The 26,403-nt window shown below is 44.9% G+C and overlaps 2 protein-coding genes across 5 annotated transcripts in view; one reads left to right on the plus strand and one right to left on the minus strand.

Moving 5' to 3' along the window:
- The window catches only part of KCTD10 (potassium channel tetramerization domain containing 10), a 53,234-nt gene extending 41,133 nt beyond the window's left edge, over nucleotides 1-12,101 (minus strand). The window contains exons 1-2 of one of the 4 annotated variants that reach the window (XM_029620088.1): nucleotides 11,931-12,101; nucleotides 9,178-9,391 (exon numbers count right to left, since the gene is read on the minus strand). In XM_029620088.1, coding sequence (XP_029475948.1) covers nucleotides 9,178-9,391; nucleotides 11,931-11,933 — 217 coding nt within the window. In that variant the 5' untranslated portion in view covers nucleotides 11,934-12,101. Of the gene's footprint in view, nucleotides 1-9,177; nucleotides 9,392-11,712; nucleotides 11,860-11,930 lie in introns of those variants that run through there. The other 3 variants (XM_029620089.1, XM_029620091.1, XM_029620090.1) reach the window with 3 other exon arrangements.
- Nucleotides 12,102-12,414: 313 nt separating this feature from the next.
- UBE3B (ubiquitin protein ligase E3B) overlaps nucleotides 12,415-26,403 on the plus strand; it is a 125,376-nt gene continuing 111,387 nt past the window's right edge. Inside the window, exons 1-4 of the mRNA XM_029620092.1 lie at nucleotides 12,415-12,634; nucleotides 13,235-13,370; nucleotides 13,651-13,820; nucleotides 25,977-26,091. Coding sequence (XP_029475952.1) covers nucleotides 13,660-13,820; nucleotides 25,977-26,091 — 276 coding nt within the window. The 5' untranslated portion in view covers nucleotides 12,415-12,634; nucleotides 13,235-13,370; nucleotides 13,651-13,659. The remainder of the gene's footprint in view (nucleotides 12,635-13,234; nucleotides 13,371-13,650; nucleotides 13,821-25,976; nucleotides 26,092-26,403) is intronic.

Genomic DNA, 26,403 nt, shown 5'->3' on the forward strand with positions numbered 1-26,403 from the left:
CGTGCTGACAGCCCGGCGGCAACGGCAGCGGGAGAGACCGGGAGCGTGCGACACAAGGCGACCCCTGTGTTTTGGGCGTTCGACCCCCGCCGGGGTCGCGACCCATAGGTTGAGAACCGCTGGTCTAGGGAAACTGCTGTGGAACAACGCACCATAATTAAGATTGAGGCTGAGCTCCTCCAATTTAGGAAATTACTGAAAGCATCTCCTTTTGTCTTCGCCTTTCCTGACTGGGTGAAGTAATTTGTTTTCCTTTTGGTCTACTTCTGTTCTTCCTTTTCTCACTGCAGTGCATCTGCTCTTGTAGGATCTGTTCTTTCATTATTCTGACTAATCATGTTTATTAATGCCCTTGTATTTTATTTCTTTTTTATATTTAGTTTTTATTAATGTCAGCAGTGATAAGAAACATTTGTGAGAGGACACATCTAACACATAAGAAATGTAAAAATGCTAACAGGTTTTGACACTGAAATCTCTACCCCCGCCCTGAGCAATACATAAACCACATCCAAGGAAGATGAGCTAGAGAGTCACATACTCCAAGTAACTAAGTAACAGAACTATATCCCAAGAGACAGATAAAGAAAAAGAAAAGAAAAAACAAAATATGACAGCACTACAAGAAAAGGACACCATAAACCACAACTGGAGCTGCCGATACCATCGAAGAAAAGGCTCCCAAATCTGCATGTGAGAAGCCACAGTGTCCCTCCTAACAGCCGTTAAGCAAGTCTAATAGTGAAGAGTCCAAAGCTGTCGGAGAAACAGTGTTGAAGATGGAGCAGCCTCTTCTTCCAATGGGCTGCTATTTCCTGCCGGGCTCCACAGAGTACATGATTTACTAAAGACCGCTCGGCAACAGGCCAAGCAGGTAGGTATTGTAAGAGGAGATAAAGTTTGGAAACAAGAGGATATTTACAACAGTCAGGTCAGAAAGTACTGATGCAATCCACCTCCAGAAAAGAAATAGCTTGCAACAAGACTGCCAAATATGGGAAAATGACCCAACCTTCCCACATAATCTCCAACACTTATCGGAATAAATCTTACATAGCTTAAGAGGAGTGAGATACCATCTGAGCAGGCGTTTATAGCTAGTCTCCACAATATTAGCGGAGCGAGAGACTTTTGCTATGGAAATATAGCATGATTCCCACTGCTCCACGGACCAGGTATGCCCCAGTCAGCTTCCCAATCCAACATATGTTTGAATGGAGGAAAATGTTTGGGAAACAACAGAGCATACAATTTGGAGATCAGACCCCTGGTGGTGGTGTGCTAAAAACACAGATCTTCAAAGTCAAATAAAGCTCGGGTTACCTGACTCCTGATAGATGTACTAGAAAAGCAATGTGACAATTGGATAAGACGATAATATTCACAATCTGGTAGACCATACTGCAATTACAGACCTTCAAAAGATAACATTTTTGAGTCAGCAAACAATTGGCCACACCACATCCCCCTCTGGCTCCACCGGCTAAAAGTACACAGATCCAGAGATACAGTGGGCCCCCCCTTAAAAAACCCAAAAGGTAACATGGGTGAAAAGAACTCATGACCCATCAACATTGTTTCCACTGATGCCAGATCTTCAAGTTCAGCATAGAGAAGGGATTAGCCATAGTATAGGCCCTTCTCATCTCCAGCAATCCCCAGGTCCTGGTATATAATGAACCATTGGCAGAATCAGCCTGCTCCATATAAACCCATTGCTTAGACCTAGAGGACCAGTCATAATCAGTTCTCAATTGTGTAGCAACATAATACTAGGTACAGCCAATCCACCCTTAAGTTTAGGGGAAAAAAAGCACCCTTTGAGCTACTCTGGGCAGCCACCTCCTCCAAATGTAATGAAAAACGTACGTATAGTGTAATTTCGAGAAATTAGTCAGTACTTCAATAGGGAGTGTCTGAAAAAGATAAAGCCACCTGGGCAGAACCATCATCTTGACAGAGGCAATTCTGCCCAACCAAGAAAAATTATAGGGGGGCCATATATCCAAATCCCTGGAAGTTTTTTTTTCCAGTAAAGGGAGGTAGTTCATAGCAAACAGTTGTTTCCAATCTGCTCCCAGTTGGATACCCAAATAATGAATGCTATGGCTTGCCCATTTAAAAGGAAACATCCTTTAAGCATGGCTATCTGAGGAAAGGAAAGGGAGATGTTCAGAGCCTTTGCTAAACTCATCCAGTTCCATAACTAACACAGGCAAGGACAACTGCGGATTAGCAATGGAAAATAAAATGTCATCCGTGAATAAAGAAATCTTAAATTGGGCAGGAGCTACAGAAATTCCCTTGATGTCTCCATTTTGCCAAATCACCCTCAAAGGCTCCATGCCCTTGTATTTTATTATTGTTTGGTTTGCATTTTTAGTCCATTTGTGTGTGTATGGTTTTCATTTGTTTTTGAATTGTGGGCATTAGGTGCTGGGACTGTTGTACTATTCTCCATGATCAGGCTGCAGAGCTTTTATCCTGGCTGTTTATGAATGTATTAATTATTTTTTTAAGCAATGTTTTTAGTTTAAACTTATTTTTATTCTATTGTTGTTGTTTTTTTTTGGTCTATGTATTTATTAGCTGTATTATACCCCACTGTAGATCAGTGGGATATAAGTTCTATACATGACAACAGTGAAGTTCTGTGCACAAAAGAGCTGGATCTGAGGTGATCAGATCTGATGATCTTAAGGTGGCCAAACATGTAGAAAAGGCAAAGGCAAAAACCAAAAAAAGAGTGCATAGGGAAAGGAATGATCAGCAGGTAAAAAAGGAGGACATTTTGCCTCAGTTGGAGTAATGTTACTAATTTTAGAGACTGCATCTTCAAACCAGCTGCATTTGCTTCAGGGTGCAGCTCCTAAAATGGTCAACTGTCTTCATCCTAAAGCATATGGACATTTTTTTTTTTATTTATAGTCTGCTTTTCGGATTACATTCAGATACTGTAAGTATTTCCCTGTCCCCAGAGGGCTTGCAATCCAACAGACCGATGCAATATCGGGAGGTAAGGTCAGTGTGTTGCTGAACACGTTGGACTTACACACAAATCAATACCAGGAGTAGCGTGTTCAAAACGCACATCCAAACCAATGTGAGGCTAATAGCGCTCATCACATGTAAATGCACGTTGATGAGGCTATTAGCTAGTGCGCCAGATGTTGGATGCGCCTGCTGGACGCGCATGTTTTTACACTCAAAAAATTTAATACCAATCCCAGAGCTGGTGTTAAGTTCTGAGGCGCCCCAAGCTGTGTACAGAAAATACTTTGTGATTCCTCCAACTTAATATTGTTGCAATACTGAGCAGGAGGAACCTCAGAAGCAGCAAAAAAAAAAAAAAAAAAAAGCTTTAAAATGGTCAGGTTAAGAAAAAGATGCTCAATTTACAAGCACCCATTTTCCTAACCCGCGCACAGCCACGTCTCCTGGGCGCTCGATACCACAGATGCCCTCGGGACGCACAATTTATCCCTAGCACATCCTTTTTAGCACATCTGTACTGCATTGGCCTGCAAGTTTGTACCTGAGGCAATGGAGGGTGACGTGACTTGCCCAAGGTTATAAGGCAAGCAGTGGAATTTGAACACTGGCTTCCCTGGTTCGCAGCCCACTATTCTAACCACAAGGCTACGCCCTCCACTTAAAGATATAAACATGCATACCCTAGAGCAGTGGTTCCCAACCCTGTCCTGGGACCCCCCCCCTCCCCCCAGCCAGTCGGGTCTTCAGGATATCCACAATGAATATGCATGAGAGAAAGTTTGCATGCACATAACATGCACATTCTCTCTCATGCATATTCATTGTGGATATCCTGAAAACCCGACTGGCTGGGGGGTCCCCAGGACAGGGTTGGGAACCACTGCCCTAGAGGAAAGAAGGGGGAAAAAAAAAAAAAAAGATATGATAAATATATTTAAATATCTCCATGGATTAAATGGAAAGGAGGCTTTAGAATGAAGGGTCATGGGATTAGAGTGAAAAGGCCCAGACTCAGGAGCAGTGTAAGGAAATATTTCTTTGCTGAGAGGGTGATGGATGCACAGAATGGCCTCCCATGCGTAGTCAGAGTTCAAGAAAGCATGAATCAAATACAGAGAATCTCTGAGGGAGAGGAAGAAATTGTAAAGCTAAGTAGGAGGGGGGATGGGTAGACTGGATGGGTGTATGGTCTTTATCTAGCATCATGTTCTATATTTCTAAAAAGTAGAAAAGCAGAACAGTATTAACTCAAAAATAATAAAAATGTAAAAAAAAAAAACCAACAAAGCAATTAGAAAAGTTATCCATATTAAGCTAATCAATGTTTTCAGATAGAAGTTTTTGAATGATTAAATTCCCATTAAGGACACTGCTCATGGAAAGAATTTTAGACCCCCAAAAAATCCTTTTCACCTAAAACAGATTAGTCTGATAACAGCTTCTTTATCCAGCTAATTTTCTTTTAATCAATTGTATTCTACTGGGCTTCTAGTTGGAAGCGGATGTTGAGCAAGGAGAGCAGATGTTAGTTTGCTTCCTTGTGATCACTGTAAAAACGAACACAGCTCAGCTTTTAAGATGCCACAATGAGACATGACAAATATTAAAATACTTCAGCATGGCTGAAAAACTCCTGGGCGCCATACTGTCCCAGTCCTAAAATTTGGTACTTGGTGTCTGATGCCAGGAAGAGAGGCCAAAAGTAGCAGCAGTGGCTGTAAGGGGAAGCAGTGGGGATCACTGGGGCCAGAAAGTAACCAGCAGCTAACAGCCAGGGATAAGCATTCAGAATGTGATACTGTGCATTAAGGCAGGGCTTCCCAAAACTGTTCTGGTGACTGCATGGCTAATCAGAATTTCAACAAAAAATATACATAAAAAACTTGCATGCATAGGGGAGACAGCATATGCAAATGTATCTCTTGCATATTCATGATAGATATTCTGAAAACCCAACTGACTGCAGGGTCCCCAGGACAGGTCTTTAAATACAGAAGCATAAATCACATTCCACAACTCAGAGGGCAAGTCCAGACCAATAAGAGGTAAACCTAAGGGTGGATTGTACTGAGGGATACTTGTAAAGCTCTATGTGATTTGGAAATTCTAACTTTGATATCATATTTCTCAAACATTCTTCAAGTGCAAGTGGCAGTTGAGAAAAGTCTAATGGGACTGTGTTAAAGAGCAAAGTGCCCAATCTGCAAGTCGCTTTAGGTTCAGAAACTATTCTACTGCAGCCATGTTTTATGCTTAATTTTGGGTGCAAGTTCTTGCTGAAGTACAGCTAGGATTGTAGAATAAAATATTACTAACTTAATCCCTAGTGCATTCAATCCAGAGAAAAAAAAAGATTCACATATGGGTGTTCACACACACAAACCCAACAGCCAGGCAGACAATGGCAACTATAAATTCTTGTCTCCCAGTTTTAATCAGTAGCTGGCCACATGCCCATCAAACTTCAGAGGTGATGTGACAGCTATTCCTGGTGATCACCAGGGCCGGTTTAAGTGGGGAGCACATATGGCAACTTGCCTGAGGCCCTGGCACCACAGGGAGCCCCCCCTGGTGAAGCCGAGTGATACCACTTAGGTAAGGTTTCAGGGCAGGCCTGGCACAGGTTGGGTCTACAGCCCTAGGCTAACAATGAGTGGATATCAAATATTTTGACACGTGCCAAGTTATTATAACAGGTATACTTCTGGGGAAGGAACATGCTGGGTCTAACTGAAAAGATGTTCATACAAATGAAATCTTCTTTACTAATATAAAGATAACTGATGTATTTTTATTTTGCTGTTTTACTGTCTCTTGTTAATTCCTATCTTCCAGACAGGAAACTTGTCTGTAAGTAGCATAGAATTAAATATTGTATGCTTTATGCATAAACACCCATAAACAGAAAGTAGCAGTTTCTGGTCCTGAGAGGATCTGGGTAGGAGAAATCCACTCACACGTCTCTCCTAGCACTAAACATGGCAACCGCACGCTATACCTTCCAGTCCAACCTTTTCAATCATGCACAATGAAACAACTGGAAAGAGAATCCATAGGAGGAAAGCAAAACAAAGAATGGGGTTTTTCCTGTTATTAAAAATGAGTGAACTTCAAGCGTGCTGAGTCAGGACTCGGTGAGGTCACACAGAGACCTTACTAACAGAGTCTGTTCACTTGGGACCAGGCTCAAGAATGCACTCAGGAAATGCTTGTGGGGAAGGATTCATATTTTGGACAAATAAGGGAAAAAATGAAAGAAAAGTTAGGGCACATGTTTTTACTTAACTGAACTTTCAAAAGTATAAAATAAATAAAACAAACCCCCCCAGTTACTAACTTTGGCTAGGCATAGAATTTTCCCCATGGATACAAAGCAGGAAAAGCCCTTTATGAATAATTTACATCTCCTTCTATTCATTACAGCTGCTGATTAGCTATTATTCAGAATTAAATACCACGAGCATTATTTTCATTCTCTCGGCCCCTGTGTACAACTGGGGGGGGGGCAGAAAGGAGCTAAGGGAGAAAGCGGCAGATGTGCGCTCGGTTTTACATTTATTGCAGAGGCTGCTTCCATCATGCCAGGATCATTTTACATAGTCTAAACTACTACAGTAAATTCCTGCTAGGTTGTGCCTCATTACTTAGTGCCAGAATATAAAATGATCAAACAAGAAGGCACTGGCCCTCTCTGGGACGAGATCTACAAGAGCGCAATCCCATTATTGCAAATCTTTGAAGAAGTCCCATGGGGCAAACCTGTTCTAACAGGCCTATTTGCCACAGGCACAAAACAGAAGAAAGTCTTTTGAAGGAAACCCAATAGGCATCAATCCGGCACTAGTGACATATTAGACAAAAATATATACATCCAGCTATTTTGCTGAAACATATTTTGCCTGTCAAGGTAAAGACAAGACATGTATCTTATAACAAGAAATAGCTCTCCGTAATATTACACCAGGTTGCCATAATGACTCATAAAAGGAAAGTCATACTGGAGAGAGCAGGTATTTGAAATTGCTTTAATAGAGAAAATAACTTTTATTCTTAAAGGCAAACCTGATGTGAGCAATAACATTTAGATTGAGTCTAGTATCAATACCGCATGGATAAACGGTGAAAAACCCCAGAGAGGAATATCCACAAGAAAGAAGGGGGGGGGGGGGGGGGTTGTCAGAATATTCAAAGTCCACAAATATTGAGATTGGGCAAAGATTTCCAAATTTTATTTAAGGCAAGGGATGGCACTGCAGGTTAAAAAAAAAAGTCTTTCCACCCTCCCCTGACACGGAGCCGCGTTTCGGCAATCTGCCTCGGGAGGGACCTCTAAGCTTGGCTGCTTCATTTTCAGCTTAGAAACGCGGCTCCGTGTCGGGGAGGGTGGAAAGACTTTTCCTTAACATGCAGTGCCATCCCTTGCCTTAAATAAAATTGGAAATCTTTGCCAATCTCGATATTTGTGGACTTTGAATATTCTAGATATCCTGTGGATATTTCTAGTATCAAGAACAACATGAGGAAGATGAATAGCCTAGTGGTTAGAGCAGTGGGCTATGAACCAGGGTTTGAATCCTGCTGTCACTCCTTGTAACCTTGGGCAAGTCACTTTACCCTACAGTACCTGATGTGATATCTCAGATCAAATATCGGTATATAAAAAAATGAATGAAGATAAGCTAGTGGATGAGAGCTGAAACTTACCCAATAATATAGCCAGAATTTCAGTAAGAACACCCCCCCCACTCTATCACAAGACAAGTCATATTCTGTACAGTTAAAATGTCATCATCAGGAAACCTGGTACAGTGCTAGTCACCTGGCAGTACAATTTATAGATCTATATACAATACACATTTGCTGCTGGTTTACTGTCTATCTATGCTGATTTGCTTGTGACCGTCAAGGGGTGCTGTGTACTCTAACGCATGGTCTCTGAAAGACAGCCTCTCTCGAGGGTGGTAGTACAATGGCCAGGCAGCAAGGAAGAGGACTCCTGGAGGGAAGCACAGGGAAAGAGGGCTAAGGATGATGATCAGGAGAGGTGCAGGAAAAATGCCAGGCTCAGGCTGGGGAAGGGGGCCCAAATAGTCCCTGGTGAAATCTCACTGGGTTGCAGCTACTATTCTACATTATTTTATTAGCGTTTGCAGTAAAGGGTCAAGAAACAGAGTAGATGGTAGTCTTCTCTCAGGATGGTTCTTCCAGTTCAATAGCTATTGCTTAGTGATGAAGACCCTGCCACTAGCAGTGGGCGAATTCCTCTGGTCTTAATGACATGACGAACACATTTGTTTTAGATCTAATGAAATAATTCAATCCTGCACCACCGCTTTTGACTAAACATTTCCACTGCATGGTGCAATACTTATCTCTCAGCAATAAATAAATATATAAAAGTTTCTCATTGATTGCAACAGAGCAGCCACGGGGTAACAAGACACACAAAGACAGATCCAGAAAATCCAAACTGGGCCCTGCATATAGTAACATACATAGTAACACTGTAAAAGATGGCAGATTAAGATTAATTAACCCATCCAGTCTGCCCAGCCATTTCCATCCGCACTGCTAAGGACAGGCCTATATTCATGCGCAGACTTCCTTAGCAGCGAGGCTGAGCCCAGTACATGCTCACAGCGGCAATGGCCCCAACCCCATTTTGTGGGAGATGGGGCTTATGGAACAGGGCTGGTTCACGCTCCACATTCACTCAACCAACAAATATTACTGTGCTGATGAAGCTAGTGCAGTGGGAGATAAGTGACTGACCGGCCATACCGCCGACTGTAGTCGGAAAGCCACTCCTATGGTAGAGCAGCTGCTTGATCCTAGGGTAATCCTAAAGGCTGCAGCTGCTGCGAAAGGCAGAGATGCCAGTTATCCTGTTTCTAATTAAGTAGCTTGCTAAAATTATCCACACAAAAATAAAAAAGTTTAATGTTTTCATTTTAAAGAACATTCACAGATATTTAGATTTTTTTTTTAAATACACTGCCTGCTAAACAGTTCTTGCAGACACAATCTGCCTCTGTTCTGAAATTTTTCCAGAAATGCAACCATTTTTGTCGTCTTACCTGATGCTAATTCTCAAGTCATATCCTAACAGATACAAATATAACTAGCAAAAGGGAAAAAAACCCCCCAAGACTGCTCAGCAACAGATGCAAATCCTGATTTTACCTTCGCTGTCTGTGAGGACTTCCATTCGGCCACTAAACATGGCCTTCAGCATGGTATCTTGCTTGGTCAGTGTTTGCATGGTGGTGTAATAGAGGGCTCCGCCGACATTTAACTTAACATATTTTGAGCTTGGGCTAGTCCCTTTGAATGAGGTGGTGCGAGTGGAAGCTGCCGGCACCGCTGAGCTAACCACACTTTCTCCGGACATCTCTTCCTGTAAGTAAAGGAACAGTTTCATCACGCACAGTTTAGCAGGGCCTGAACAATGTGCTCTTGAATCTTCCCTAGGAGAACATTAACTACTTTTCATTGTTGGCTCTCCTGAGCTGAAGGGAAGAGACATTTTCTAGGTTATTTCAATTGTCCTAGACTGTTCAGTAACTTCTATCTATTCTACAGCACATTCAAGGGTTGCCTGTACCAGTCACGGCTAAGCTTTTCACTGCTTCTCCTCAGTTTCAAAAGTTTACAAAATTTAACAATTCATACATTCCACAATTTTATTTTATCTATTGCAGCTTACAAAATGAATTTAGGAATCCAAATGGACTATTTTCTAGTATTTCAGAAAATGCTACAATCCAGGTGAGGCTGTTGGGCAGTAAGTGTAGTGGCTGGACACATTACAATGTCCAGTTCCATAACCTTGAAGCCAGCAGCCTTACATAAGAGTTTCAGTCCTCGAAGACAGTGTAAAAAGACAGTTTAAAAAGAGTAAGACCTGAATGTTTTTCTCATTCTATCAGAAACCCCAAATCACTACATAAGCTTTGTGATTACATTCTATCTTTTCATGGTTGTGTGCAATGGCTGAGATGAAATGCTCTTACTAAATGTGACATAACAGCCAGCCACAGCAGTTCCACCTGCACACTGCTATTTCAATGTCCATACTGCCTTACTCTCCAAAAGGGAGAATATGGTTAACAGATAAGGTATACTATTTCAGTTATTGTCAGCCACATATCAGCTTTCCCTGCTCTTATCTTTTCCACCACACAGGCTTCATGCTTCATTAACCACTGTACTTCACCATTCAGAGCAGCACAAGGCAGATGTTTAAGGCTGTCACTACACGAAAATGTATCAGGTCCCTGGATCCCCTCCCCTTACTAAAAGCTCAAAATCCTCAAGAAATAACAAATGAGGGCAGAAAAAAACAAAAAAGCCCACCCAGTCTGCTCAGTTGAGATTCATTCTCTTTTGGTAGATGTGCATATAAAATTCCTACATGCAACCCAACACCAACTTCTTGAGGTCTTCCAACCAATCTCACAACCCTCCTTTCATGTATGTCCCAAGTATGGGCAAAATCCATCAATATTGGTCTCTTCATGCTTTCTTGGAGCCTTGATGCAACTGAACCACGACTGTTTTAGGTTGTAAATGCTGTTCTATACAGGTTACCCAATGTCCTTCATTTTCAATCTCTTTGCCTATAGCAATTTTCAGCCCTATACTCCCATTTGCACCCCCACTTCCCTTCCTGAAGCCATTGCTCCTTCTGCACATTCCTGACTTCCAATGCCATTCCACCTTCCACCATAATAGTGCTGAGCACTATTATAATTGACAGAATTTTTATACTATGGGCAGGACTCAGTTCCTGCACTCCCAGTTTCACTAGCTGTTTCTTATGCAGATTCTTAATAGGCCTCATTCCTTGCAACGTTATGCAATTCAACTTATCCTTAATGTATTCCACCTACAACCAACTACTTTAATTCTTTTGGATCTAAAGTCTTACCATAAGCTCAAAATATCATATTATTTTGTGCATCTTAACTAGGATGTGGCCCTTTACATATCTCTGTACAGTACTATATACATCTAATATGTGGTATACAAATGATAAACCTGTGGGAAAAGGAGCAAAGCTACCATAGGGACTGTGAGCATGGATGCCTGTGCTCCCATACAAGGTAGGAATATCCCATCGGATGTAATTGGCAGCATCTGTCCCACCTCATCTAAAAAAATACCACAATTTGAGCATGGTATTTTGAAGGCTGACAAGTCATGCCTGATGAGTAGGCTGCCCATACAGCACTATATCCAATAAAAGGGTAGAAGGGGCGTGAGGTAAGCGAGACCAAGCTGAGCCAGTTATGGTTTTACCCCATTGCATGCAGGCAGTTCTATTTTTCTTAGGGTTCGCAACATAAGGAAGACAGAAATGCGTCTTCCTACATGCGCTAGGGTAAAGCCAGGAGAGACGCTGCTTGGTCCCCTGGACATGGAGGCTACTCTCCCTGCAGATAGGGTCAACTCGTTTTGTTCACATTCTTCTTTCCTTTTCAGTCCCATCTGCTCAGTAACCTGTGGAACTTACACCGTCCTTTTCATTTCAGCTGAAAATGACAAAATAACAAAAGCATCAGCTTTTGTTAAAGGCATCCCGAGAACAGGATAAAAGAATTAGGTGATAAACAATAATCAGAAAATATAACTCTCGGCGTCCACCATAAATAAAATAACAGAGGTTAAGACTGATCTAAAATAAAATATTTATATAACGATGTTGGTTACTCTCACATGAGATACAAATACTTCCGCTTATTAAGTTTAGCTCAGTTTTTGAGGTGAGCGTCCTGTTCTCTTACTGCAGGCGCTCAGCACGGGGCACTGCAGCTTCCAACTCGGCAGAGCTGAGCATCGAAGCTGGCCACAGAGGAAAGCGCCTCGCTAAAACGAACCCGAAACGCTAGGGCGAAGTAATAAAAAGAAAGAAGAAAAGCAAGTCCACTACTCACCATCAAACCGCGAGAGAGACGGCGCTAGAGAGGAAGGAACCACCCTTTCTCCAGTCAGAACCGGAGAGAACAACGACGTCGCCAGCACTTCCGCCCTTCAGTGACGCACTTCCCGTCTTTCCCTCTCGACCAATTAGCTTCTGCCCCTCAATGACGCAGTTCTTCCACGGTCTCAGTCTGTCTCTCACTCAAATTAGTGCAACTGTTTAGTCAACACTGAAACTGCTTCAACAGAAAAACAGCAGTCCTACGAGCAAATGTTGAAAGGAGCGCATTGTCCACCCAACCAATTAATTAATATTCTCACAAAACATCTTCTTCGGATAAAGCTTTCCACTAGCTTCAAAACGATACCTCGTTTATTCATGTACTACATTCCTAATCCAAAGTGGGTACATTTTAATATTTTGTAGTCCACTTTTTAGGACTACAATTATGCCTGTGCTTATGAGGAAACGGTGGCTGCTGGTGACATCATCAACATGTGCCCAGCTATGCTAAGGACCCCAGGAACAGCATGTACTTATGTACTCGCCTGAGCCCATTTTGTAGTTGCCTTTCCTTCGGTGGCCTCTTGACTACTGCTGTCTTAGTATTTGTAGTTTTCGAGCGACACCTCAGTCCTCAAAAACAACACTTCCATACCGATGCAGCTGCCGAGGCTGCCACCCATCCTGCGAGCTCCTCGGCTCACCTAGGACCAGGTGACTTTAGTTTTGGTTTTTCGTTTTGTTTTGTTTTTAGATGCGGCTGAACCTCACTGATTCTGCTCCTGAGACTGAAACAAACCCAGAAATATCTGAGCCAGTTATTATCACTAGCTCTGGCTGTATTAAGCGCTGCATATTTTTAACATGCTCCGTAGAGCTGTCTCTTATGACAGGATGACATTTCTTATTCATTCTGCTTTCCTTTCTGTTGCTAACATCCCACATGAATAATTTGTGACCATGCCTGCCTCACTGCTGAAATATCTTGGGGTTTTTTTTTAAACAACCTTCTATGAGGCATTTACAACAAATGATCTGTAGAAAAGTAGCTTTCATGTAAAATCTTGATCTTTTGCTTGGCACAACTTTTCATTGAGTTTATTTTTCATAAGAAAAGGGTATTTTCTTCTACCTGCTAAGAATATTTAATGCTTTATTTGGATGTCATATGCATAGATGATAAGTTGCTTTATACAGTTGTTTAAAGACATATATATATATATATATATATATATATATAATCTAGGATTTCATAGATCATGTTTATTTTGTTTTAAAAAGCGTATTAAGATGACTTCATGGTTGGGGCTGCAGAATATCTCTTTCTTTAGGTAGTGAAAGGAAGCATTCTGTTGCATAAAGGCCTTAGCAGAGTGGCATCAGTACAACGGAGCAAAAACCCTTTCTGCAGACCTCCTCCAAGCCTGCCACAACCTGGCACCATTTACAGGCAAGGCACTGTTCATTTAGGGCTCTGGGCATCACATGGGCATTAAGAATCCCTCTGGCTGGAAGCATACTCTGAATCATACAGTCTAAATTCACTTTACTTAAAATCGTGCAGTGATTTTCTTTGTGTGTGTGTGTGTCTGAGTAAAAAAAGAGCCCTCTTTCAAATATGAGAAGTATCTTTTTTTAAAACTAGAGCCTACAATTTTAAAACTTATTTTATTTACCTACAAGTACAGCAGCACTAAAATACTTGTTGCTGGCTACATTTTTATTTTCAGGTTTCAAAAATGTTCAGTGCAACCCAGCTATCAAAGGCCCAATTCCTTGACAAAGCTCGTCAAGCGCGTGAAGAGAGGAAGGGGCTGAAAGAAAGAGAACGGGCAGCAATTCAGATCCAGGCTCTCATTAGAAGGTTTCTCAGCAGATGTCAACTTCAAAGAGAGATCAGGTAGGTCTCCTTTTTTTTTTCATTCCTTTTAAACAAATCTTTCCCTAACTACATAACTACTGATACTGTAAAATGGGAAGAAAATCTTGCAACAATGTAATCCTGATATTTAAAAAGGGCTCCAGAGGTGATCCGGGAAACTATAAACCAGTGAGCTAGACTTCAGTGCCAGGAAAAATCATAGAGATTATTCTAAAGAACAAAATCACAAAACATTTAGATATACATGGTTTAATGGGACACAGCCAAATCTCCTACATTTTTTTGAAGGGGTGAATAAACGTGGATAAAGGTGAACCAGTAGATGTAGTGTATTTGGATTTTCTAAAGGCATTTGACAAAGTCCCTCATGAGAGGCTTCTAAGAAAACTAAAAAGTCATGGGATAGGAGGTGATGTCCTTTTGTGGATTGTAAACTGGTTAAAAGACGGGAAACAGAGAGTAGGATTAAATGGTCTATTTTCTCAGTGGAAAAGGTAAACAATGGAATGCCACAATGGAGTGGACCAGTGCTTTTTAATATATTTATAAATGATCTGGAAAGAGGTATGCTGAGCGAAGTGATCAAATTTGTTGATGAGACAAAATTATTAAGCATAGTTAAATCACAAGTGGATTGTGATAAATTGCAGGAGGACCTTGTGAGACTGGAAGATCGGGCATCCATATGGAAGATGAAATATAATGTGCACAATGCAAGGTGATGCATATAGGGAAAAATAACCCTTGCTATAGTTACATGATGTTAGGTTCCATTTTAGGAGTTCCTACCCAGGAAAAAGATCTGGGCGTCATAATTGATATTACATTGATATCATGGGCTCAGTGTGCTGAAGCAGTCAAAAAAGCAAACAGAATCTTAGGGATTGTTAGGAAGGGAATGGCAAATAAAAATGGAGGATGTCATAATGCCTCTGTATCACTCTCTGGTTAGTCCACACCATGAATACTGTCTGAAGTTCTGGTCACTGCATCTCAAGAAAGATATAGTTGCACTGGAGAAAGTACAGAGCAGGGTGACCAAAACGATAAAGGGTATGGAACAGCTCCCCTATGAGAAAAGGCTAAATAGGTTAGGGCTGTACAGCTTGGAGAAGAGATTGCTGAAGGGAGGATATGATAAGAGGTCTACAAAATTGTGAAAGGATTTGAATGGGTTTATGTGAAATGGTTATTTACTCTTTCGGATAATACAAGGACTGGGGCCACGCCATGAAGTTAGCAAGTAGCACATTTAAAACAAATTGTAGAAAATTCTTTTTCACTTATCGCACAATCAAGTTCTGGAATATGTTGCCAGAGGTTGTGGTTAAGGAAGCTAGTGTAGCTGGGTTTAAAAAAGGTTTGGATAACTCCATAATCTGCTATTAATCAATAGGGAATAGCCACTGCTTGTTTCTGGCATTAAAAGTATAGGATCTATTTAATGTTTGGGTACTTCCAGGTAGTTGTGACTTGGATTGGCCACTGTTGGAGACAGGATACTGGGCTTGATGGACCCTTGGTCTGACCCAGCATAGCAAATCTTATATTCTTATATTTGTTTTGTTTTGTCTCAGAATTTCCTTTTCTTGTTCATATGTGGATCAGTCTAGACTCTTGGGTTTTGCCTCCCTTCCAGCAGATGGAGACAGAGAAAATTTCACTGACACTGGCATATAACCTGGTGTGCCACCTGCAGTCCCTTAGTATTGATCTGTATTTCTCTGTCTTCAGCAGATGGTAGAGGGTCAATCCCTGTAGTCCAAAAAAAAAAAAGGGGGGGGGATTCAGAGGAACTCCTCAACTCCTCCCAGGAGGTTGCTAGGCCCTGGTAGGGCTATCCCTCCTGGTGTAGAGGTGGATGAGCAGGGGGTTGGAGACCCTTGCCTGGCTTGGTCTTTTTGCCGCCGGGGGGGGGGGGGGCAGTTCCCCCCCAGGAGAATGTTTGGATTCTTGAACATACCCAGATCAGTCCAGACAAGAGGGTTTTGCATCCCTACCAGCAGATGGAGGCAGAGGACAAAACTTTGGGCACTGCTACATATGCGAGAGTGCCCCCTGCAGTCCCTCAGTATTTCTCTGCCTCCAGCAGTTGGTAGAGGTGTTTGGAAGATTTCTGCTCCCTGAGGTGCCAGGTTCCTGTTGAGGGCCATCCCTTGGGTTGAGCTGGGCGAAGGGGGGTGGGAGGGGTTGTATACCCCTGGCAGGTTTTACCCCGGGACCACGGACAGCCAGGGGACTGGTTTCCTCAGTTGGTCCCAAAGTCCTCCTCTGCCTGCCCCTTGGGATTCAGGGAAATATCCCCCTTTGGGGCTATTTTTCTTTCCTATGCTTTCTAGCTGCTGGGGTTTCTTTAAAAAAAAAAAAAAAAAATCTAGGAGGCTCAGCAGCAGTGATAGCTCAGACTGAGTGTCTGAGCTGCCTATCAGGCGCTCTGCTCGGCAGGATTGTCAAGGGTCGGTCCTGGAGGATCTGGGCGGTGCTGGGGGGGTGGGGAGGATGGGCCTTTGCTGCCTTAGGAGCCTCCAGTCAGGGGAAAGTGCCTCTTGATATCTGTGCTCAGTGGCAGCGAGCATGCGCATTTCCCGTGGCGTCGGCGCTTGTTCTTTGCACCGGTGGGAACTTCGCAGTGGTGCGCCCTCTAGTTCCTGCTTTGTGGCAGGTGCAAGGTGCGCCCCTCCTCCCTGCGAATTCAGCAACTGGAGGTGTGTTGTTTTTTTTTTTTTCAGACAAGATGATGGATAGGCCGCTGGTGGAGGCCTACCAGGCCTGCGGAGTGTGGTCCACCTATCTCAATCCCCTCTCCCTTTGCACGGAGTGTGCGGGGGTTGGGGGGGGGAGGGTGCTTCAGCCAGACCTTCAAAATCGCGAAGGCCTTCAGGCCTGAGGTCCTTCCCCTGTAGATGGGGATTTGGGGGCTCAATCCTGGGGCTCCAGGGATTCTCCTTCCCCCTCTATCCTTCGCTGTCCAGCAGCGTGCAGAAGGGGCGTCTGGGCCGGGTCCCGACAGCCTGGAAAGGCCCTCGGGGGACCAGAGGGGCTTCTTGCTCGAATTCGTCCTTAAGCTCCACGAGTCTTTCCTGTCTAGGGAAACTGGGAAGAGGCATGTTAAAGATAGCCCAGCAGACCCTGCTAAGAGACAGAGGGGCGGCCCGTCGAGGTCCGCAGGAGCAACCTCAGGGACCCCGCTCAGTGTGTCTGGGTTTGGATACCAGGGATTCAGAGGATTCAGATGACCCTCAGGTCTCCGGCAGGGGATCTGGATGCTGATCCAGATGGGGGGGCATCCCCAGGACCCAGATGACCCTAAGGATTATTAGGGAGCTTTTGAGGGGTCCGAGGCAGAGGGCGATAACCCGCGGGTAGTCCGCCTGTTCAAGAGGGAGGAGTTGTGACCCCTTATCCCCCAAGTGCTGGAGGAATTGGGGGTTAAGCTCTCCCTGGAGGAGTCAGATAACAAAGGACTTAATCTGATGTTGGACAGTCTGCGGAGGCCCCCCCCCCAGTGCCTTCCCCATTCCTAAGAAGATTCAGAAGCTGATCAGCCGTGAGTGGGACTCCTCGGACTACAGTTTGAAAGTGGGGAGGGCGATGGAGAAGCTTTATCCATTGCTGCAGGATCATTTGGATACACTCAAAATCCCGAAGGTGGATGTTGCTGTGTCAGCGGTCACCAAGAAGACCACAATTCCGGTCGCCGGGGCAGCTGCTCTGAAGGATGTGCAGGATCGGAAGCTGGAAGTGCAGCTTAAATGGGTTTTTGAGGTGTCCGCTCTGGGGCTCCGAGCGGCGGTCTGTGCCAGTCTGATGCAGCACGCCTGTTTATGTTGGATCCAGAAACCACAGGAACGCTGTCTCCACTCTAGGCTCATATATGTGGCCGATGCTTTATATGACCTTGTGTGGACCACAGCGCGAAGCATGGTTTCGGTGGTTGCAGAAAGACGGCTGTTGTGGCTGCGCAATTGGTAGGCGGATCTCTCATCCAAGTCGTAGCTATGTAACCTTCCCTTTAAGGGCAAGCTTTTGTTCGGAGAGGACCTTGACCAACTCACGAAGTCTCTGGGGGAGACCAAGGGTAACAGGCTGCCGGAGGATAAGAAGTCGGCACGGAAGCCTTTTTCCCCTCGACCCTGGTTTAGAGAGTTAAGATGTTTTCGCTCTGGCAGAATCGCCGGATCTTCAACGCCGTGACAGCCCTCGAGTAGACAGCAGTCCTTTCGAGGTTCTGGAAAGTCTTCTACAGGCGGGTCCGCTCAGGGAGCGGGCAGACTCAAATCTTCCCAATGAAGTCAGGCAGGTGCACTCCTCAGATTTGGCGATTGGGGGCAGACTGTCCCTTTTTTACGAGGAGTGGACCAAGATCACCGCTGGCCAGTGGGTGCTAGAGGTCATCAGGGAAGGTTACATCTTTGTTTTCTCACCCGCTCAGGTAGGTCTTTCAGGAGTCGCACTGTTTTTCCCAAAGCAAAAGGGTAGCCATCGAGGAGACCCTCCAAAGGTTATTAAGTCTGGAAGCTGTAGCCCCTGTTCCAGCTTTGGAGCAAGGTCAGGGAAGATACTCCATTTATTTCACGGTTCCAAAGAAGGAGGGCACCTTTCGACCTATCCTGGTCCTTCAGAAGGTCAACTGGAGTTTGAAGGTACCATGTTTTCGGATGGAGACGTTAAATACCATGATAGCGGCGGTCCGGAAAGGAGAGTGTTTTACCTTTCTGGATCTCACCAAGGTCTATCTGCATATCCCATCAGAGGTTTCTCTGTTTCAAGGTGCTGGGTCAGCATTTTCAGTTTCATGTCCTTCCCATCAGCCTTGCCCACGGCTCCTCGTACCTTCACAAAGGTGATGGTGGTCATCGCGGTGGCCCTGAGGAAAGACGGGATTCTGGTGCACCCCTATCTGGACGATTGGTCATCGGGGCAAAGTCCCAGGAGGAGTGTACGTGGTCAGTCCTCCGTGTCTGTTCCCCTCTGGAGTCGCTGGGCTGGAACAATCTGCCAAAGAGTCACTTGGTGCCTTCTCAGGTCCTGGAGTACTTGGGTGCCCGTTTCAACACTCATCAGGGAAGAATGTTGCTCTCTGCCGACAGGGTGGTCAAGATCCAGGCTCAGATAACTCATTTATTTCACCTCCCGGTTCCCAAAGTCTGGGACTACCTACAGGTCCTGGGATCGATGGCTTCAACGTTGGAGCTGGTGCCTTGGGCATTTGCTCATATGCGCCCCCTACAGAAGGCGTTGTTGTCCTGCTGGAGCCTCCTGTTGGAACAGTATTTTCTGCCGCTGCCCCTATCAAAGGAGGCCAAGTTCAGTCTGGCATGGTGGATGACGTGCAATCTGGAGAAGGAAATGCCCCTTGAAGTCTGGGATTGGGTGTTGGTGACCAGGATGCCAGTCTCCAGGTCTGGGGGCCTGTGTCTGGGCGATGTGTCTGGGCAAGTCGGCGCAGGGCATCTGGTTATGTCGGAATGGTTGTAGTTCATCAATCAGCTGGAGACATGGGTGGTACACAGGGCCCGTCAGGTGTTTCTACCTTTGGTCTGTGATCAAATGCTGATAGTGTTTTCAGAGAATGGGACGACAGTGGCATACATCAACCGCCAGGGGGGAACCAAGAGTCCCGCCGTGGCTCGAGAAGCTCAGCTCTTGTTCTTGAGGGTATTGCTGTCTCACCGTCGCAGGAGTGGACAACATCCAAGCAGATTACCTTAGCTGGCAGCAGTTGGACCTGGGGGAGTGGGAACTGTCCCTGGAAGCCTGGAATCATATTTGTGCCCATTGGGGGACCCCTCAGCTGGACCTCATGACAACGAGAGCCAGTGCCAAGACAGAGAGGTTCTTCAGTCGCAGGAGGGAGACTGGGGTGGTGGGCCTCGATGCTGTAGTGTGATTGTGGCCGTCCAGAATCCTTCTCTATGTTTTTCCACCATGGCCCCTCATAGCATGGGTGCTCAGGCGGATAGAGGCTCAGCCAGGTTCAGTGGTTCTCATAGTGCCAGAGTGGCCGCGACACCTGTGGTTCGCAGATCTGGTGCATCTAGACGTGGATGAGCCGCTGTGTCTTGCTCACGTACAAGGACTACTGCGTCAGGGTCCCTTATTTTTGGATCGGGCGGATCGCTTCTGTCTCACGGCCTAGCTTTTGAGGGATGGCAGTTGCATCTGAAGGGGTATTCGGAGTCTGTTATTGCTACCCTCCTCCAGGCTAGACATCCGGCTACCTCCCTTGCCTATTCCAGAGTGTGGAAGATTTTGACTCCTGGTGTGGGCAACAGGGTTTGGACACGCTGCTGGTTTCCGTCCCACACATTTTGTCCTTTTTGCAGCAGGGTTTGTCCAAAGGATTGGCTTATAGCTCGCTTAGGGTCCAGGTTTCGGCTCTGGGTTGCCTCCAAGGGATGGTGCAGAGCAAGTCTTTGGCTTCCCATCCTGACGTGCGTTTTCTGAGGGGTGTTAAACATCTGCATCCCCCTCTACAGAACATGTGTTCGGAGTGGAATCTTAATTTGATGTGTTGAGTTCTCTGCGAGGATCTTTTTGAACCTCTGGCTCGAGTATCTTTAAAGGCCCTCACCTTGAAGACTGTCTTTTTGGTGGCCATTTGCTCGGCTAGACGGATCTCAGAATTGCAAACCCTTTCTTGCTGTGATTCTTTCCTGCAGATTTTGTCCAACTCTGTTTCTTTACGTACGGTGCCTTCATTTCTCCCTAAAGTGGCTTCTGCTTTTCATGTGAATCAGACAGTGGAGTTACCGGGGGTTTCCTGACTGGTCTCGGGATCCCGCTATGGGCCGGAATCTCCATCTTTTGGATGTGCAATGCACCCTGTTGCGTTATTTGAAGGTTACCAAGTCTTTTCATCAGTCTGATCATCTATTTGTATTATTCGGGGGATCAAAGAAGGGAGAGAGAGAGTCTAAAGTTTCCTTGGCTCACTGGTTGAAAGAAACAATTTTCTCGGCCTATGTTTCTAAGGGCTGCGCAGTGCCGGTGGGGCTTAAAGCTCATTCCACTCATGCTCAGGTGGCGGCGTAGGGCTGAGTGTCAACTGGTCTCTCCTCAGGAGATATGTAGGGCTGCGGTTTGCTCTTCGCTTCACATTTTTACCAAGCATTACCATTTGGATGTGCGTGCTCCAGAGGCGGCTTCCTTTGTGTACTGAGAGCGGGTCTTTCGGGTTCCCGCCCGGTATAAGGGGGGCTTGGGTACATCCCACTTGTCTGGACTGATCTGGGTATGTTCAGGAAATGAAAATTGGTTCTTACCTGCTAATTTTCATTCCTGTAATATGTAGAATAGTGAACTGCATATATCCTGCACACATGTAGTTATAGCACTGTGAAGCACTATGATCACTGAACTTACCAGAGAATCATCCAGCACGGATGACATCATTCCTGGAAGGATGGAACTAAGTTTGTTATTCTAACTGATAAGAAGAGGCCTGTGGCCTATAAGTAAGAGCAAGCTAATGTACACATGTTAAAATATATATCGATTGGCTATTAAAGGTAATGGGTGTGGATTATGCAGATGACTGATATTCAGCAGACCCCAGACCCTTATAAACCTGAAGCGCACATCTTGGAGCTCTGAGCAGATTCTGAACAGACTTTGTACACCTTTGCTTGTATTGCCTTCTCTGTATCTTTTTCTGCTCCATAGAGGAATTGTCCGCCTTCCTCTATTAATTACCTTTATCAATAAACCTCTTTCTTTATTATTGTTTGAAGCTGGTATTCATTCTGTAATTAGATAGAGGGGAAGCCCCTCTTTTAACAAATACCACAGATCAGTCCAGAGGCCCACCCTTGGGATCTGTGCCGAAAGACTGTTTGTTCTGCTCCTGGGCCTTTTGGGCTCATACGAAGAAGGTTTCAAAGATCTGTTGAGATTAACATGTTCTAGAGTTTCAATGTTTACTTTGGTTGGTGGCTATCCACTTCAGGGGTAGTTCGCCCTGTTATTAATTTATCTTGGCTTGGGTACAGGTCAATACTGAGGGACTGCAGGGGACACTCTCGGATATGTAGCAGTGCCCAAAGTTTTGACCTCTGCCTCCATCTGCTGGTAGGGATGAATAAACCCACTTGTCTGGACTGATCTGTGGTATTTCAGGAACGAAACTTAGCAGGTAAGAACCAATTTTCCTGTCCCGCAGCTCTTCTGCCACAGGGAAGTACCCTTTATTTGTTTTGCCTTCTTGGTGGATTTTTATTGAAGTTTGGGGGGGGTGGAAAAAAAAAAGAGAAGAATATCTGCAGTGTTATAGCAGCCAGGAAGGCTGCGGGTGGAGCTGAAAGTGCTCGATTTCTGCTGGGACAGGCGGCAGGGCTTGTCAGCCATGCGGTCAGGCCTTCTTTGCCAGCGCGGTGGTGCTTGTTGACCACGCAGTTTGGCCTCCTTTTGCCGGCGCGGTGTTTTTTGTTGCTGCTGTTGGATGGTGCATGGCAGTGCTTGCCGCTCATGCGGCAATGCGCGTTCGTGGCTTTCCTGTTCCGGGCTTTGCTCCCGCTGCCTCTCTGGTGGAGAGGGTGGGTCGGGGCCGGCAGAAGCCGTGCTGTAGCAGCAATCTAAGCAGAAGGCAGGTGCGGGAGTGTCTCTGAAGTTGGCAACACCGCTCCCCCCACACCAAGTGCGGGAAAGGCGTGGGAAAGGCAGCCATGTTTTCTGCGACTGAAGGCATTTCAGGGCTGTTTAGGGATCGGAGGATCTTCCTTCCCTATTGTCTCCGGCAGTGCAGGGCTTTGCTAATAGAAGAGAGCCCGATTTCAGAGGAAGGAGGGGAACCTTTCAGAGATGAATCGGAGGACCCCGCAATGTTTTTGTCAAAGTTTGTGCTCCTTATATACGAGGCATATTTAGCAAGAAAGGTAGCCGGGAAGTAGTTGGGCCGGACTCAGGGGTTCCTTGGCCCGCATCCTGGTAAAAGACCTAGGAGCTCCAAGAATCAGGAAGTCATACTGGAGAAGTGATCCTGGTAGCACTGGAGTGGCCACGGTAGCCGTGGTTTATAGACCTAATGAACCTGGCTGTAGACGGTCTGCTGTGGCTCGCTCAGTTGCCGAACCTTCTTCATTGGGTCCAATATTTTCAGATCGAGCGGATCGCTTTTGTCTCCAGGCTTGGCTTTTGAAAGGAGGCGTTTGAGAGAGAAAGGATAGCCGGCGGATGTCATTTCCACTTTATTGCAGGCTAGGAAGACCTCCACTTCCTTGTCCTATGTGAGGATCTGGAGAGTCTTCGAGTCCTGGTGTATGGGTCAGAGAGTAAGATCTACTCAGGCCTCGGTAGCTCACATCTTAGCTTTTTTGTGGAAAGGTTTGGTGAAGGGCTTGGCATTTAACTCTCTCAAGGTGTAGGTTGTAGCTTTGGGATGTCTTCATGGCAAGATACATAGAATATCTTTGGCTGCTCACCCGGATGTGGTCCACTTCCTTTGGAGGGCAAAACATCTGTGTCCTCCAGTGTGAAAAATATGTCCCCTCATGGAATCTTAATTTAATTCTAAAAGGAATATATGTGGCTCAATTTGAGCCTCCAAGGAGAGTAACTAAATGAAGGACCTCGCTTTGGAGGTAGTTTTTCTGGTAGCAATTTGTTTGGCCAGAAGAATTTCGGAACGACAGGCATTGTTGTGTAGGGAGCCCTTTTTGAAGATCTCAGATTCTGGGATCTACTTGCGGATGGTACCCTCCTTTCTCCTGAAGTCAGCGTTCCATCTGAGTCAGACAGTAGATCTTCCGGCTTTCTCAGATTTGGATGTGTCAACTCCGCATGCTAGGGACCTGCGATGTCTGGATGTGAAGCGGACTTTGTTACGTTACCTCAAGGTCACCAATAGCTTCAGGGTGTCTGACCATTTCTTTGTACTATGAAGTGGGTCTAAGAAGGGGCAGAAGGCCTTAAAGTCCACGATAGCCAGGTGGTTGAAGGAGGCAATAAGCTTGGCTTATATCTGTAAGGGGTGTCCTATCCCAGTGGGATTGAGGGCTCACTCAGTTTGGCACAGGCAGCTTCTCGGGCTGAGTACCAGCAGGAGTCACCACAAGAAATATGTCAAGCAGCTACTTGGAAGTTGTTGCACACTTTTGCCAGACATTATTGGTTGGATGTCCAGGCCCCAGAGGCCATGGGCTTTGGTGAGAGTGTTCTTCAATCGGGACTCTCACTGTCTCACCCTAATTAGGGAAGCTTGGGTACATCCCAGGAGTCTGGACTGATCCGTGTATGAACAGGAAAGGAAAATTGGTTCTTACCTGCTAATTTTTGTTCTTGGAATACCATGGATCAGTCCAGAGTCCCACCCTGCTTGAGGGGAAGAGTCCACTTGTATTTCTGTCCTGAGCTGCTCAGGATTTCTTCTCTTGATTTGGAGTTGCAAAGAACAGATTTTTTACAGCGTGGGGTTCCACCTTTTCTCCTGCTCATTGTGAGAGGTTGTTTTCTATTTCATTAGGATTGTTATGGGATGAATCTTGGCTTGGGTACAGATCAATACTGAGGGACTGCAAGTGGCACACAGGTTATGTGGCAGTATCAATAAAACTTTCTGTCTCCATCTGCTGGAAGAGAGGCAAAATCAGGACTCTGGACTGATCTGTGATATTCCAGGAACGAAAAGTAGCAGGTAAGAACCAATTTTCCTTTGCTCCTTTGGGTTTCCCATTCAGTCAGAACCAGGGCTGGGATCCTGGTGCATTGAGCCTGCATTTGCAACTACCCTGATTTGATAATTTAGAGGTCAATATTCAAAGCTGGCCATTGAAGTAACTTAGCCGGATATAACTTATCCGACTAAGTTTCAATGTATATTCAGCGGCAGGGCCAAGCCGCTGAATATACATGTATATGTGTGCACTTTGCCGGATAAGTCTACCCTGCTAAGCTTAGACCTGATCTATGAGGCACCCAAACTTAGACCTATATTTATACGTCTAACTCGTTCCACCCCGATCCGCTTAATGTGTGTACATTTTAACCGCATATGGGACTTGTATGGCTAAGCGGGCGACCGCTACTTAGCCGCATAAGTCCTGTTTATCAGGCTAAATAGCGCTGAATGGGCTTTGAATATTGACCTCTTGGTGTTTCACTTTAAATGTTCTGAAAGCAGAATACGTGCTTAGCTGGGGACTCACTTTACCCAGTCATTATATCAACCATCCTTTAGCTGGCGGCCATGCACATGAGCTGTTTCTGGAACCCTGCAATCTCGGGCCCTAAATCTGGCCAGTAAATGTCACTGTTGCGTGGTGACTGTGACCCCCCCAGGTGCTGTGAGCATTCCCTCCACATCCTCTCCAGCCCTGGCTGATGTCCACGGAGCAGATGACTTGAGCTGGCGGTTGAGCCCCGGTGTCTCTGCATGAAAATGAACAGCACTGCCTCTGAGTCATTGGATTGTCCCTCTTGCAACATTTCACATTGCGCATGATATGCAGTAGTGTTCATGTACAAATTATTTGTAATTTTAAAAGACCTATAGAGTTAACTCTGTCGAGCACTTAGCCACCACCAGAGCATCCTTTGTGCCTGCTTTATGCCTTTACGAATATTGGACATGTTCAGTTCTAATGAGTAATTACTTTTTACGTGAGTACTACATTGAAAAAAGTACCAGTATTTTGTCTAAGGGTTAATTGTCTAAGATACCGACATTCCAAGCTGCACAGCTTTTCACGCATAAGTTGTGATTTTACCTGTGTAACTTTTCTTCTGGGTCTCGTATTCAAATAAACCCAGTAGAGAAGTTATAAATATAGTTTCCTTATGGGCAACTTTGCAAAAAAGTTGTAGTTACCATTTTTTGTGAAAACCAGTTTGCAAAGATGGGTTTTTTTTTGTTTTTTTGCAGAATTCATCATGAAATGAGCTGCTTTGCTTAATTTTGCATTGTAGCAGTTCATTTATTGATGATTTAAACAGTTTTGTGCATAGTAACTTATCTACTTGCAAAGCCCAAACATTTCACAAAGTCTTTTTCATTCATGAAAAGGGGAAATTATGCGCATAAATGCAACTTTTATATATAAAGCGGATTTTGTGCAGCTTGGAATATCAGCCTCTTTGTGCTTTATAAGTTCACAAAAAGAGCTTGCAATTTATCCCCTGCTGCAGTCTGCCATAATGATTTAACCTATTGAATTCATAAATGTTTCTGTTTTTCTCCAGGAAAGAAGTTGATGACTTTTTTGAAGTAGCTGAATCTACAAAAAGAAATGCTGTTTCCATTTTCAAAGTCTCCAGGAGATTCTTGTTCATATTTAACATTCAGCAGGACAAACTAGTAAGTAGTGTGTGTGTGTGTGTGTGTGTGTGTGTACATCTGGATGCTCACGCTTGCAAACCAGGCACCATAAGTTGAGGCAAATTTTTAGCATTGATGCTTAGCTCTGGCTGTCATGGTGTAAGCAAAGCAGTGATCCTTTTATCCAAGAGCTTTAGGTGAAAGTTCCTGTTCATACTCCAGATCAGTCCAGAGAAATGGATTTTGCATCCCTACCAGCAGTTTCAGGCACTGCTACTTGACCAAGAGTGCCACCTGCAGTTCCTCAGTATTTCTCTGTCTCCAGCAGATGGTAGAGGTGCAAATCTGCAG

The sequence above is a fragment of the Rhinatrema bivittatum genome, chromosome 11, assembly GCF_901001135.1.
Source record: "Rhinatrema bivittatum chromosome 11, aRhiBiv1.1, whole genome shotgun sequence".
Taxonomy (NCBI): domain Eukaryota; kingdom Metazoa; phylum Chordata; class Amphibia; order Gymnophiona; family Rhinatrematidae; genus Rhinatrema; species Rhinatrema bivittatum.